Genomic DNA, 14,287 nt, shown 5'->3' on the forward strand with positions numbered 1-14,287 from the left:
GAAGAAGAAAACATTGGATTTATATTTCGTCTTCCACCCTGAGTCTTAGGGCGGCTCACAATCTCCTTTCCCTTCCTCCCCCACAACAGACACCCTGTGAGGTGGGTGGGGCTGAGAGAGCTCTCACAGCAGCTGCCCTTTCAAGGACAACGCCTACGAGAGCTATGTGGAGGAGTGGGGAATCAAACCCAGTTCTCCCAGATAAGAGTCCAAGCACTTAACCACTACACCAAACTGGAGTAGTGAGGATGTCCCAAGGCCTGGACTCTGCACCCCACCCCCCCAAACCTCCTGGCAAGCAGCCACATGTGCCATTCACTGCTAGCACACAACGCAGATGGATAAGTTTTTAGAAGCAACCAGAAATTCCACTTTCTCTGCTTCTTGTTATTCTGTGTTGCTTGCGTTCCACTGTACGGGTAAAGATCATGCAGCTGAGGAAATTGTTGACCTAAACTGAGCCCAATGAATTTGGTTTATTTTAGCAATATTTTTGTATCAGTATTTTACTGATAATTGATATTGTGCTGCTATTTGGGAAAGATGAAGAAGCCCAGTTTTGGATTTTGACACTTAACAAGCTATTCGCTTAGTTGACTAGTACATTTTTGAATATATGAACATATGAAGCTGCCTTCTACTGAATCAGACCCTCGGTCCATCAAAGTCAGTCTTGTCTTCTCAGACTGGCAGCGGCTCTCCAGGGTCTCAAGCTGAGGTTTTTCACACCTATTTGCCTGGACCCTTTTTTGGAGATGCCAGGGATTGAACCTGGGACCTTCTGCTTCCCAAGCAGATGCTCGACCCCTGAGCCACCGTCCCTTTCTCTCTGCAAGCTTGTTCCGTACCAGCCCTCAAGCTACAATTTTAATTCAGTGGGAGTTTAAATTGCAGTTTGGCACTTCTGTCTGGCCCGATCCAAGGAACCTTCAAAAATACCACTGCAGACCTCTCTTGCTTGGAGAAAAGCCACGGCCACAAATCTTTCTGCAGAGCTGGAAACAATCCCCCTTTGCCAACTAAAGTGTCCCCGTTTATGAAAGGTTCAGTGGTATCATGTCACTGACTCTGAATTTCCTTTTTCTTAGCAAGAAAAGCAAAGTGGAGAGATAGTTTAGAAACCCTGCCCAAAGTAATAGCATCTTTTAAGCATTTAGGAACAAAGCACTGAGCCACCCCAGAGAAGATGGTTTAGTTCACGTGGTTTAGAAACCTCCGAGTGTCAAGTTCTGTGTAGCAATCATTAGGTCCAGCTCTTTGAGGTAAATCAAATTACGTTTTATTTAAATGAGCAGCATGTCAACAGCAAAGATGAGGCTTGCTAAAACTGACCTGCTGCGGTCAGATCACACTTTTATAGGTTACAGAAGCCATCAATTACACAGGCAGGCCTCCAGGCAACCAAATTCTGGCTGGAATGATATTCAGAGGAAGATACTTTCCCTCTTTTCCCAACATTTCACACAGGTTTCTTAAAAGCAAAAGTTAAGATTGTCTAGCTATGTAGATAAGAAGAATTGCAGATTTATACCCCGCCCTTCTCTCTGAATCAGAGACTCAGAGCAGTTTACAATCTCCTATATCTTCTCCCCCCACAACAGACACCCTGTGAGGTGGGTGGGGCTGAGAGGGCTCTCACAGCAGCTGCCCTTTCATGGACAACTCCTATGAGAGCTGTGGCTGGCCCAAGGCCATTCCATCAGGTGCAAGTGGAGGAGTGCGGAATCAAACCCAGTTCTCCCAGATAAGAGTCCCCGCACTTAACTATTACACCAAACTGGCTCTCTATTAGAGCTATGGCTGCCCCAAGGCCATTCCAGCAGCTGCAAGAGGAGGAGTGGGGAATCAAACCCAGTTCTCCCAGATAAGAGTCCCCGCACTTAACTATTACACCAAACTGGCTCTCTATTAGAGCTATGGCTGCCCCAAGGCCATTCCAGCAGGTGCAAGTGGAGGATGTGGGTAATCAAACCCAGTTCTCTCAGATAAGAGTCTGTGCACTTAACCACTACACCGAACTGGCTCTCCTACATCAACCTGGCTCTCCTACACCATAACCAGTGACCTTCACAACTTGCAAAAGCAATGTATGTAGCTGGCTAGGGCAGAATGGTTACTTAAACACAGTTACCAAGAATACAGACAGGGCCAGGGCTTTTTTTTTGTAGCAGGAACTCCTTTGCATATTAGGCCACACCTGTCAAGCATGCGGGTTCAATGGCAAGTCGAAGTTGATACAAAGACTACGTTTATTGATAGACCGATACTTTGGTAACAGGTTCTTGAGAATAATGCTGAATACACATTGATACAATACTTTTAAGGCCGACTTCAAAGGGATTCCAAGGGATGGGGTTGCGGGGTAGCTCTCATCCATAAACTATCATAACTGTCTGCATTCCCAGAGCGTTATCAGAACTGTGTCCTTGCTTTCCCAGATGGCTCTCACTCCCTTGTCGGGAGTTATGGGAAGGTGCTGATTACTTGGTTTCAATTCTCACTACTTCTAATTGCTAGCCATAAAGCAAGAGGGGGAAAGGGAAAGAATAACAAACCATCACAGTTGGGTCCGCCATGACATTTCAGAGACCTGGTTGGGCAGGACTATAAAGCAATGAATTAACAATGGAATTTTACCATGCTTGACAACACCTCCCTGATGTAGCCAATCCTCCAAGAGCTGACAGGGCTCTTCTTACAGGGCCTACTGCAAGCTCCAGGAGGATTGGCTTCATCAGGTGTGTGTGTCCTAAGATGCGGGCTTTTTTTGTAGCAGGAACTCCTTTGCATATTAAGCCACACCTCCCTGATGTAGCCAGTCCTCCTGGAGCTTACAGGGCTCTTCTATAAGCTCCAGGAGGATTGGCTACATCAGGGAGGTGTAACCTAATATGCAAATAAGTTCCTATTGCAAAAAAAAAAGCCCTGGACAAAGCAAAGAATTGACATTATAAAATGGCAAACAAAGATCAAAGTAGGAGTTCATGAATTCCCATTATCACGGCAAGACCTAGTTGACACCGAGAAGGTTTCTGCCTTGCAGAGCCAGACGGCCTCCAAAGGTAATGTCAGGTCTTCCCTGTGCATCAAGGGAGGGTTGTTTCCAAGGGCCTCGGTTCACCCTGTTATGTGGTCCATTCAGCTGCAGCCAAGTTGGGCTGAACTGGTCCCAACCAAGATGGGTGGTATATAACAAGCTACATAACCCTTTGGCCCCCATAGAGGAGAGCTGCATTTTCCCAAGGTCGGCCTGTCATTATCTTCACGATCATCATCAGAAGGCATAAAGCCACGTCCTCAAGGTTGAGGGTGGAGTGTGCTGCCTTCAGGGTAATATTTTGCAAATGTAGTTCAGAGTGTCTGTGAATCTGGAATCCCAAGTCAGGCTCATCTTAAGATATTAAAAACTTAGCAACAGGACACCTCCTTCATCCCACAGTCTGGCCAGCATTCCAGGTCCCTCATGCAGAAACTAAAGAGTCTTAATTGGCAAGGATTGTTGCTGCCAATTAGCACCCCTTGAAATGGCTCGGCCTGCCTCTCAGGTGTGAAGAAGACCCTCCAAGTTCTTGTTGCAGGTTTTGCAGGACCCTGGGGAAACATTCAAACCAAATGGAGGGGGGAAGAAGGAACACACACACACACACACAAAAATATGTGTGTGTGTATTATTTTCAATTTATTGCCCGCCCTTCCCAAATGGGCTCTGGGCAGGTAACAGTCAATAATATAAGGTTAAAATCAGATACATATAATATATAGTGAGCTGCATATTTTCTAGGTTAAAATCAGATACATATATATTGCATATATAGGGAGGGACGGTGGCTCAGTGGTAGAGCATCTGCTTGGGAAGCAGAAGGTCCCAGGCTCAACCCCTGGCATCTCCAACTAAAAAGGGTCCAGGCAAATAGGTGTGAAAAACCTCAGCTTGACACCCTGGAGAGCCGCTGCCAGTCTGAGTAGACAATACTGACTTTGATGGACCCAGGATCTGATTCAGTAGAAAGCAGCTTCAGATGTCCATATTCTCAGTTGAGTTATTTAAAGCTTTGGCTGCAAAACATTAAGATTGTGTTTATGAGAAAATGCGAAGATTGTTTTTTCAATTAATTAATCTCTTCTCCGTGACCTTCCCATATGAAAGAACAAGTCAATTAATTTGACATATTAAGGGCGTAAGTGGAGTTTGACAACCCTGTTCCATACAGGTGTGGCTACAGCGGCAACATTTGTGTAGGCTAATGAATTCATTAATCTGGGCTAATGAATTCCTTGCAGCCTGGTCCTGTGGGGGAGGGGGCATGGCCCTGGTGGCATCATGGGGTGACTCTGACGCCCTTTCCGCCAACTGGCAGCGCTCCGTTGAGAGGGGAGGGGAAGGCATAACTGCTGGGATTTGAGCAATGTTAGAATTTCAAGAAGAGCCGCAACAGCAATGCTGGACGGGAAGTTAATTTTGTCTCTTCCTTTGTTGCCTCTAAGCTGAGTGAGTGTGAGCTTGCTCACAGTATTTTAGCCTCTGGGTCACACGTTGTTGCCTTGGCTCAGGAAAGGTGGCCCCAGAGCAAATGAATGTATACAGGAGCTCCCACATTTCATGCCAGCAGCTCAGGAAGATGAAGTTTTGCACACAAGACTCCTTGGTGAGGAGACCAAGGGCAACCAAGCAATATCTCCTGGGGCCACATCTGTGTGCCCAACAGGGCTGTACAAACGAGGTTCGCAATTGAAACTTTATCTACCTGTCACTGATTATTCCACTGCCCAAATCTTGGATTTTTCAGATCATTTCTGGACAGTTCCTCTCTGATAAAAAAGTTGGGACTTACGTAGAAGTGGACATGTTTGGTCTGCCGGTGGACACGAGGCGGAAAGCTCTCAAGACCAAGACCTCCCAGGGCAATGCGGTGAATCCTGTGTGGGAAGAGGAAGCGGTCGTGTTCAAGAAGGTCAGTTCTGGTTCTCGTTTGGCCGTTGTCCAGAAGGGGTTAAATACCACCTGACTACATCATCTTCTCTCCCCTCCATAAATCACTGCCCAGTTTTCTCCTGTTCCAGCTGAAATTAGTAACAGTCTCTTTGTTTCGTTGAAGCTGGGTCGATGTGTTTTAGAGCAGGGGTAGCCAACGGCAGCTCTCCAGATATTTTTTTTGCCTACAACTCCCATCAGCCCCAGCCAGCATGGCCAACGGCTGGGGCTGATGGGAGTTGTAGAAAAAAGCATCTGGAGAGCTACTGTTGGCCACCCCCGTTTTAGAGACTTGCACGCCTCTTGTTACAATTTCACTTCAGGATCTTCAAATTCAAAGGCACACGTCTAGATGGCTGTTGCAGTTGTTTCTATTAACACTGAATTAACAGGACCTTTTTGAAGACAAGTGACGGATGCTTAATGAATTAAAAATAGTAATACCAAGCTGAGAATAAGGGGGGGACTTGGAAAGAGGGGATTCCACCCACACCTTTTTGTCCTATATCGGGAAGAGGCAAGTGTGAGAGGGGGCAGGGAGAATCGCTCTTAACATGCAAGAATTCACCCATCCTTGGAATGTAACCAGAAACCTGTGATGTGGTCCGAAATCACTCATACGCCCAAATTAAATATTACTTTATTGGCTCCAATCCAGTCCATCAGCTGATTTTGGGGACTGATCCAGGACGGACACTGTTGCACTTAAAGGTCAGGAAAAGAGCTGAGGGATCATGAGAACAGAAGAACATAAGAACAGAAGAGAAGCCATGTTGGATCAGGCCAATGGCCCATCCACTCCAACACTCTGTGTCACATAAGAATATAAGAGAAGCCATGTTGGATCAGGCCAATGGCCCATCCAGTCCAACACTCTGTGTCACATAAGAACACAAGAGAAGCCGTGTTGGATCAGGCCAATAGCCCATCCAGTCCAACACTCTGTGTCACATAAGAACATAAGAGAAGCCCTGTTGGATCAGGCCAATAGCCCATCCAGTCCAACACTCTGTGTCGCATAAGAACATAAGAGAAGCCGTGTTGGATCAGGCCAATAGCCCATCCAGTCCAACACTCTGTGTCACATAAGAACATAAGAGAAGCCCTGTTGGATCAGGCCAATGGCCCATCCAGTCCAACACTCTGTGTCACATAAGAACATAAGAGAAGCCCTGTTGGATCAGGCCAATGGCCCATCCAGTCCAACACTCTGTGTCGCATAAGAACATAAGAGAAGCCCTGTTGGATCAGGCCAATGGCCCATCCAGTCCAACACTCTGTGTTGCATAAGAACATAAGAGAAGCCGTGTTGGATCAGGCCAATAGCCCATCCAGTCCAACACTCTGTGTCTCATAAGAACATAAGAGAAGCCATGTTGGATCAGGCCAATAGCCCATCCAGTCCAACACTCTGTATCGCACAGTGGCCAAATATATATATATATATACACACACACACACAGAGTGGCTAATAGCCACTGATGGACCTCTGCTCCATATTTACATGCAGCTGGGAGGGGGGGGGGGTGCAGATTAAGTCGAGGAGGTGAGGGGCAAGTAGGAGGGAGAAAGTGAATCGCCAAGGAAAAGGAAATGTGGGGGAAACAGGGTCCAAAGAATGGGTCATCAGAGAACCAGGAGGAGGAAATTGGGGTTTTAGCAACAGTGACCCAAAGAAAGAGGCAAATGAGGCAGAAATCAGAGAAGGCGGGGGGGGGGGGGGCGGGAGGGAAAGGAAGGGTAAATGGAGAAGGCCGTCTGGAGGAAAGATGCAGCTGTGAGTTCTCTATGCAGAAAGAAGTTGGGTGGGGCTGGGCTCCACAGCCGAGCTATAACCAATCTCCAGGGGCACCTGTCTATAGATATTCCTGCTGTTTTGAGTTAAACCAGGAACAAATTAAATAACCCTGGCACTAGCCAGTTGACCTAACTGAGTTCAGGATATATTTGCATGAGGGTAGATTAAATTAAAGATGCCCTCTCTGATGAAGGTCTGCTGTCAGATTTAATTTGCAGTGATGCAGACGAGGGAAGACTTTAGAAATTTGGGCCCCTGAGGAGCCTTTTGTGGTAGATTCTACAGACTCGCCCCTTCTGCCGAATGTCCAGGTTTTGCCCAAATGCCTGCCTTTGCGGGTGTGACTTCTATTCTTTGCCCCTTGGGAGGTGTTCTGGTGCTGCTTTAACCTGATTCCCTTGGCAGCTACCCGATCCTTGCCGAGTGAATTTGGCTACACGATGCTGTCAGAAAGTCAATTCAGAATGTTGTCAGTGTTTACACAAATCACACTGTGGCAGCAACACAGAGCCGGTCACGTGGCTCAGATAAGAGCGCTCCCGTCTTGTGTAGCCAAACTGTTGATTAACTGCACAGACAATGTCTCTTCCATTGCAAAGAAATTGCTCAGGTCCTGGTAAAGATGAATCTGGTGACTGGGCTGAATTAATGCTTGAGAGACCGGAGGTATTTTGAACGTCATTCAGGACAACGCATTTTAGAGTGAATGAAATGAGACAGAACTTCTTTTTTTTATGAATGATGAAGAATAAGAGAGGTTTCAAGAGGGGTTTAGATAAAAATATGGAGCACAGGTCCATCAGTGGCTATTAGCCACACTGTGTGTGTATATATAAAATTTTTTGCCACTGTGTGACACAGAGTGTTGGACTGGATGGGCCGTTGGCCTGATCCAACATGGCTTCTCTTATGTTCTTAACAAGAAAAATTGAACAATTATTGCCAGCTTGGTGTTTTGGTTGGGCGGACTCTTATCTGGGAGAACCGGGTTTGATTCCCCACTCCTCCACTTGCACCTGCTGGAATGGCCTTGGGTCAGCCATAGCTCTTTCAGGGTTGTCCTTGAAAGGGCAGCTTCTGTCAGAGCTCTCTCAGCCCCACCCACCTCACAGGGTTTCTGTTGTGGGGGTTAAAGGTAAAGGAGATTGTGAGCCACTCTGAGATTTGGAGTGAGGGCGGGATATAAATCCAAAATCATCTTCTTCTCCTTCCATCAGGGGTGGCCAAACTGCAGCTCATGCATATTGTGTGGTTCTCCAAACCCCCACTGCCCCATCGGCTGGCCTGGAGAAGGCATTTCTTTCTTTAATTCACTTCTCCAAGTCAAACCATCTGGGAGCTTGGAGAATGCATTTAAAGTTAAAGTTGCTCTCTTTCCATCTTCCCCTCCCTCCCTCATCTATTTACTTTATTTCCACCTTTCTTACTACCCTTCCTTCTTCCTGTCTTGTGGCTCTCAAACATTTTACATTTATTCTATGTGGCTCTTGTTTTAAGCAAGTTTGGCTCCCCCTGCCTTACATAATATCAGTGTCTCTATCAGAAACAGTGTAAATGGTGTGTCTTAAATAATGCGGATAGATTTGTTGTTCTGAAGCAGCAGAACAAAGTGTGAGTCTAGGCGGGCACCTTGAAGACCCACAAAGTTTCCCAGAATAAAACTTTCCAGCACTGGAGATGCATGGCATTCTGGGATAGATTCCGGTGGGTAGCCATGCTGGCCTGAAGCCGCAGAAGAAAGTTTTGAGGAAGGAAAGGAAAGGGAAACTTTCTCCAGTGGAACACGGCACTTGAGCCCGAAAGATTCTACAAACCCTAATGATGTTACCAGCCGTGAAAACCTGAAATCTTTGATAAAGTTTTGAGGAGTTTAGTGGCACCCTAAAGACCAACAGCTTTATTCAAGGTATGAGCTTTTGTGCGTGTGCCCACTTCTTCAGGTACCTTCAGTTATCTGAAGAAGTGTGCGTGCCCATGGAAGCTGGTACCTTGGAAAAAACTTCATTGATTTAAAGGTGCCACAGGACTCAAACTTTGTTCTTAAAATAGTGTGTCAGCTTGCCAGAACAAACTGGTTGTCACCAAGAACAGAGCAAAAGAAAATGGAAGGCTTCTTCAGGCTCTATTTCCTTAAACTGATATGGCAAAATACCAACCGTCCTGTTAGGATTGAGCTATTTGTACGGTCCTTTGCTCCATAGCTAGTTTGGAGGATCATCTTTAAAAAAAAAAATAAAGATAACTTTTATTGAAACTGTATCATAGTTTACAAACCAACAAAGTAAAAAACCCCTAAATAAATAAATAAAAATCCTAAGCGGAACGTAGCAGCCTTACATTTGAGATAAACTACGTCTATACAACATAGATAGATAGATAGATGAATTTATTGTCATTGTTCTCAACAAAAAGAGAGCAACGAAATGAGGTGCTCAACATAGGCTGTTAATAGGGTTGCCAAGTCCAATTCAAGAAATATCTGGGGTCTTTGGGGGTGGAGCCAGGAGACTTTGGGGGTGGAGCCAGGAACAAGGGTGTGACAAGCATAATTGAACTCCAAGGGAGTTCTGGCCATCACATTTAAAGGGACAGCACACCTTTTTAAATGTCTTCCTTCCATAGGAAATAATGAAGGATAGGGGCACCTTCTTTTGGGGCTCATAGAATTGAACCCCCTGGTTCAATCATTTTGAAACTTGGGGGGCCCTTTGGGGAGAGGCACTAGATACTATACTGAAAATTTGGTGCCTCTACGTCAAAAAACAGCTCCCCCAGAGCCCCCGAAACATCCAGATCAATTCCCCATTATACCCTATGAGAATCAATCTCCACACAGGGATTAATGAAGTGCTCAGCAGATGTTTCCCTCCCCCCCACCCCGTTTCTGGCGACTCTGAAGATTGGCCTCTCTACTCACGAGTTGCTGCCAACATCTTCACAGCAACACAGACACCCCATCCCAAGAGGAAGCCTTTCAATCGGAGACTGAAGCCTCCGGAGGTGCAAAGGCACATGGTCCTCTGGGGGCGGGGCTTCTCCCCGCCGGCCAGCTGACTGGGGGCGGGAAGGGGCCTGGGAAAGCGGAAGAACCCCCACTGGGACCTGGGATTGGCAAGCCTAGCTGTTAACCAATATACCTATCCATGGTACATCAATATAATTCAAGATCAGCATATTTGAGTGGAAATTTTACATTCTTCAAGACAAATAGAATTAACATATTCCAAAAATACAAACTGGTTTTCAACAAAATTATTATTCATTTCAGGATTTTCCATCAGTGATATCTGAGTAGCCAGCTTCTTTTTTGTCACTAAGTCCCATCCTTGCCTTTGAGAACCAAGTTTTGATATGAGGTGTTTTATTAGATTTCCAAAGCTGGGCCAGCACTGTTTTCCCAGCAAGCAATAATAAAGAAATAAGTTCAGCTTGAAGAGGACGAGTTGAATGAGCTGGCCAATGATTCAATAAAATTGAACCAGGAGTAAAAGGAATAATAATTCCTACAATCTCTGTAATTTTGGCAACAAGCGATGACCAAAACATCTGGACTTTAGGGCATTCCCACCAAAGACGAATAGAGGTTCCAGCGTGTTCACAACCTTTCCAACAATCTGGTTTTTGCAGTATTTTACTTTTAAAAAGTTTATATGGAGTGAAGTACCACCTAGCAAATAATTTAAATAGTAGTTAATGTGTGATCAGTGCTGTTCTCTGTCCTGTTTAAGTTAAACTGTAAGGAAGCAGAAAATAATAGGATAGCTGTAGATTCACTGATGGCAAAGCTTTCTCCAGAAGCAAGATCACAGCCTGTGGGTTTTACTTTTTGGATGATGGAGTGTGAGTACTTTCTATGGAGGAAAGAAACATGGTTAAAAAATAGAACTTTCCTGGCTTCAAAACTCTATACTGTGTGGCTTTAAGTCAAAAGAGTTTCTAGGCATTTTCCCTTTTAGTTATGAAGGTTTAGAGCAGCTGTGTCGGTAGTTAGGAACATGAAGTTTATTAGAAGCTGCTGGGAAGAAGTATATTTACCAAGACAAAAGAGCAAAGGAAGGTAAGAGCTTATGGAGAGTTGGAAGGCAGCGATCTTTATTTACTTTGTGTTGTAAAATAATTAACTCTACTCGAACTTGGTTACTGAAAACCTTGTTAAATAACAGTCTGATTCAGATTCATGCTTGAAGTATTTTGTGTGTTCAGATTAATTGTGGATGAAAGAGTTCTGTAATAACAACAGACTTTTGCTAGATTGATGATAAAAGGAGCCGTGTGAAGTAGAAAGCAAATAGAAAGATTGGTCCCCCAGGAAGTATATTGTGAAAAATTCCTGTCTTAGTAACGTTTAATTCAGGGCTTGACATTTAGTATTGCCTCTGAGAATGGCTTCCCTCTGTTACAGATGAGCATGATTTTAAAAGCAGAAAAATGATGTTTCTGCAGCCGGGGTGGGGTGGGGTTGGGGAGCTGTTTCCTTAGCCAGATTCTGGAAACTAGGTGATGGACTTCCTACTGGAGTTTACATCTTAATAGTTAAAATGCATTTTAAAAACTATTTAAAATAAAGAGCTAAACTTTACAGTGATTAGTGTTGCAGTACAGTCCTGATTTTTTGTAGCTCAGATGTATTAATACTGATAACTGATGAAATCAATTTCAGGCATGTATTTTTAGTAGCGCTTTCGATACAAAGAAATGGCTCACAACACAATTAACTGAACTAAAATAACCAAAATTTTCTTCTTTCCCGGCTTTGGGTGTGTTCTTCTGTTCTTTACAAAAAAGCCCTGTATGAAACAATGGTGATATCAGGGGGTGTGACCTAATATGCAAATTAGTCCCTGCTGGGCTTTTTCTACAGAAAAGCCCTGCTCTGAACTAACTTCATGACAGCACAGTAAAGTCAATCAGATCACAAAGCCAGTTCAGAGCACCGGTCATGCTCTTCGCCCTTATTATGCTGAATATGGTGTTGTGATAACAATGCCATATATCCTGTTAGATTTGGCTGTCTGGTGGCATTACAAAAACATTTAAAAGTTTAGGAGGCAGTGCCCTCACTCTGAATTGGTAAACCATTTTCCCCATACTGGCAGTGCCTGTCTCAAACAACCTCTGAAAGGACAGCATTTTTCACAGAAGCAAAGCTCACACACCCTGCAATGTCTCCAATCTGCAAATCTTGCCCCCCCCCCCCCAAAAAGAATCTTTGCCTAAGATAACTTGCCATTTCAGTTTCTCAAAAGAAGCTAGTGTAGGGTTCCCATTTGGGACGAATGGTGGTGGCTTTCGAGCAGCTGAGGCCAGCGACAGGGCTGAATTAAAAATCTGCCAACCTGTCAAAAAGTCAGCTCTTCCCTAGCACTGCTCTATGGTTAGGAGTTTTGCAATGAGTTAAGGCACTTAAATTTTTTTAAAAAGGCAGACATGTTTGTTCTCCAATTGAAAACGGAATATTTATTCAGCTTACATGGGAAATATACTTGACAGATTTCTGTCCGTGTGGCTCTTCAAAGTCCTTGCACAGTAGCAAAAAATGTTCTTCCTAATTGACTTGCTTGGTCACTTTGTGTTTCACAGTCCTTCGCAAAGGAGATATGATGTTTCAGGTATCAGCTCCAGCTAACAGACTGCTGTTCATTGGAGACAGTTCCAGGTGCACAAAAAGCTGTTCAGAGGCAAAAGAGACATATTTTCTTCAGTAGTGGAGTGACAGATGTCATGCTAGAGTGGGTTTGTAACAAACCACGCTTGGTAGGTTTCCCCGGGGATGGCAAAGGTGGTTGTTTGCCAGCTTCAGATGAGAAACTGAGCAAATATTTTCAGTTATCAAGTATAAAAGTGCAAACCTGTCATAGGTGGGGCTCTTTTTTTCATTAAGAACATAAGAGAAGCCATGTTGCATCAGGCCAATGGTCCATCTAGTCCAACACTCTGTGCCACACAGTGGCCAAAAAACCTAGGAGCCATCAGGGGGTCCACCAGTGGGGCCAGGACACTAGAAGCCCTCCCACTGTGCCCCCCCCAAGCACCAAGAATAGAGAGCATCACTGCCCCAGACATAAGAGAAGCCATATTGGATCAGGCCAATGGCCCATCCAGTCCAACACTCTGTGTCACATAAGAACATAAGAGAAGCCATGTTGGATCAGGCCAATGGCCCATCCAGTCCAACACTCTGAGTCACATAAGAACATAAGAGAAGCCATGTTGGATCAGGCCAATGGCCCATCCAGTCCAACACTCTGTGTCACATAGGAACAGAAGAAAAGCCATATTGGATCAAGCCAATGGCCCATCCAATCCAACACTTTGTGTCACACAGTGGCCAAAAAACCCAGGGGCCATCAGCGGGCCCACCAGTGGGGCCAGGACACTAGAAGCCCTCCCACTGTGCCCCCCCCCCCCCAAGCACCAAGAATACAAAGCATCGCTGCCTCAGACAGAGAGTTCCATCTTGACTGTGTGGCTAAAAGCCACTGATAGACTTGTGCTCATTAGAACAGGTTACTGAACAAACGGGAATGCATAGTATACCTTCAGCACATCTTATCTAACCATATCCAACTCACATTAGAATAGCTGAGTAGAGTAGAACAGAGTTTGAGTAGAGTGGCGCCTTTTTAAGACCAACGAAGTTTAATTCTGGGTAGAAGCTGTGATGTGGAGGCCCACTTCTTCAGTTTCCTCGTGCAGGCCACATGGAAGCTTCTACCACGATATTGCCTGGTCGGCCTTCAAGGTGTTTCTGGACTCAAACTTTGTTCTGCTGCGTCAGACCAAGACAGCCGCCCACCTGAGAAGAGTCTGACTTGCAAATGGGAAAAGCGCCGTCTCTTGCAGCTTCCGTAAAAGAAGCAGAACACTAAAATCACCACCAACCTTGTCAGTTTCTTAAAAGTTAAGAAGGAAATAGACACACACACACACACACCCCAGTTAGAGGAGATTTTAAAAAATAAGGCCAATGGTCAAAATCAGGTGAAAATATGTTTTATTACTCAAAGTTAAAAAAAAAAAATCCCGTGTGTTTTGCCAGCAGGCTTCATCAAGGAGCAGAAATTCTTTGAAAGGCGTACAAGAATCAGTAGCTACAAATTCTTCTTCCATCCTGATTCTCTTCTTTCTAATTATTCTTCCCTAGACTAGCGATTAGGATTGGCCTTGTGTCTTTGTCTCATTTCTTAAAAGTCTCCACAATGATCCCACTCTTAGCTCCCGCAAAGTGTCGTATAAAAAGCCTGTGGCACTCAGCGGCTGATAATGGACGCTAGAATTCAGAGCCTGCGCCTTCCTGTTCTTCCCACACCCTTCCCCAATTCTGTGCCGCTTTGCTGTCTGGCACGTGGGTCTCTGAGACAGCATTTGCCAAAAGCACTTAGGCTGGCTGGCCTTGACTGGGGCTAACGTGCTGGTCGAAGACAGCCGCCGTCAAGCAACAGGGAGAGATGGAAACAGGATAGACCTCTCTAGAAATTTGCACTTTGCCAGCACAGAGTGACTTCATATGGATGTGT

At 45.1% G+C, this 14,287-nt stretch overlaps 1 protein-coding gene across 1 annotated transcript in view; it reads left to right on the plus strand.

Moving 5' to 3' along the window:
* PLCB1 (phospholipase C beta 1) overlaps positions 1-14,287 on the plus strand; it is a 576,948-nt gene that overhangs the window by 430,603 nt on the left and 132,058 nt on the right. Inside the window, 1 exon segment of the mRNA XM_060261607.1 lies at positions 4,788-4,952. Coding sequence (XP_060117590.1) covers positions 4,788-4,952 — 165 coding nt within the window.

Source organism: Heteronotia binoei, chromosome 1, assembly GCF_032191835.1.
Source record: "Heteronotia binoei isolate CCM8104 ecotype False Entrance Well chromosome 1, APGP_CSIRO_Hbin_v1, whole genome shotgun sequence".
Lineage (NCBI taxonomy): Eukaryota > Metazoa > Chordata > Lepidosauria > Squamata > Gekkonidae > Heteronotia > Heteronotia binoei.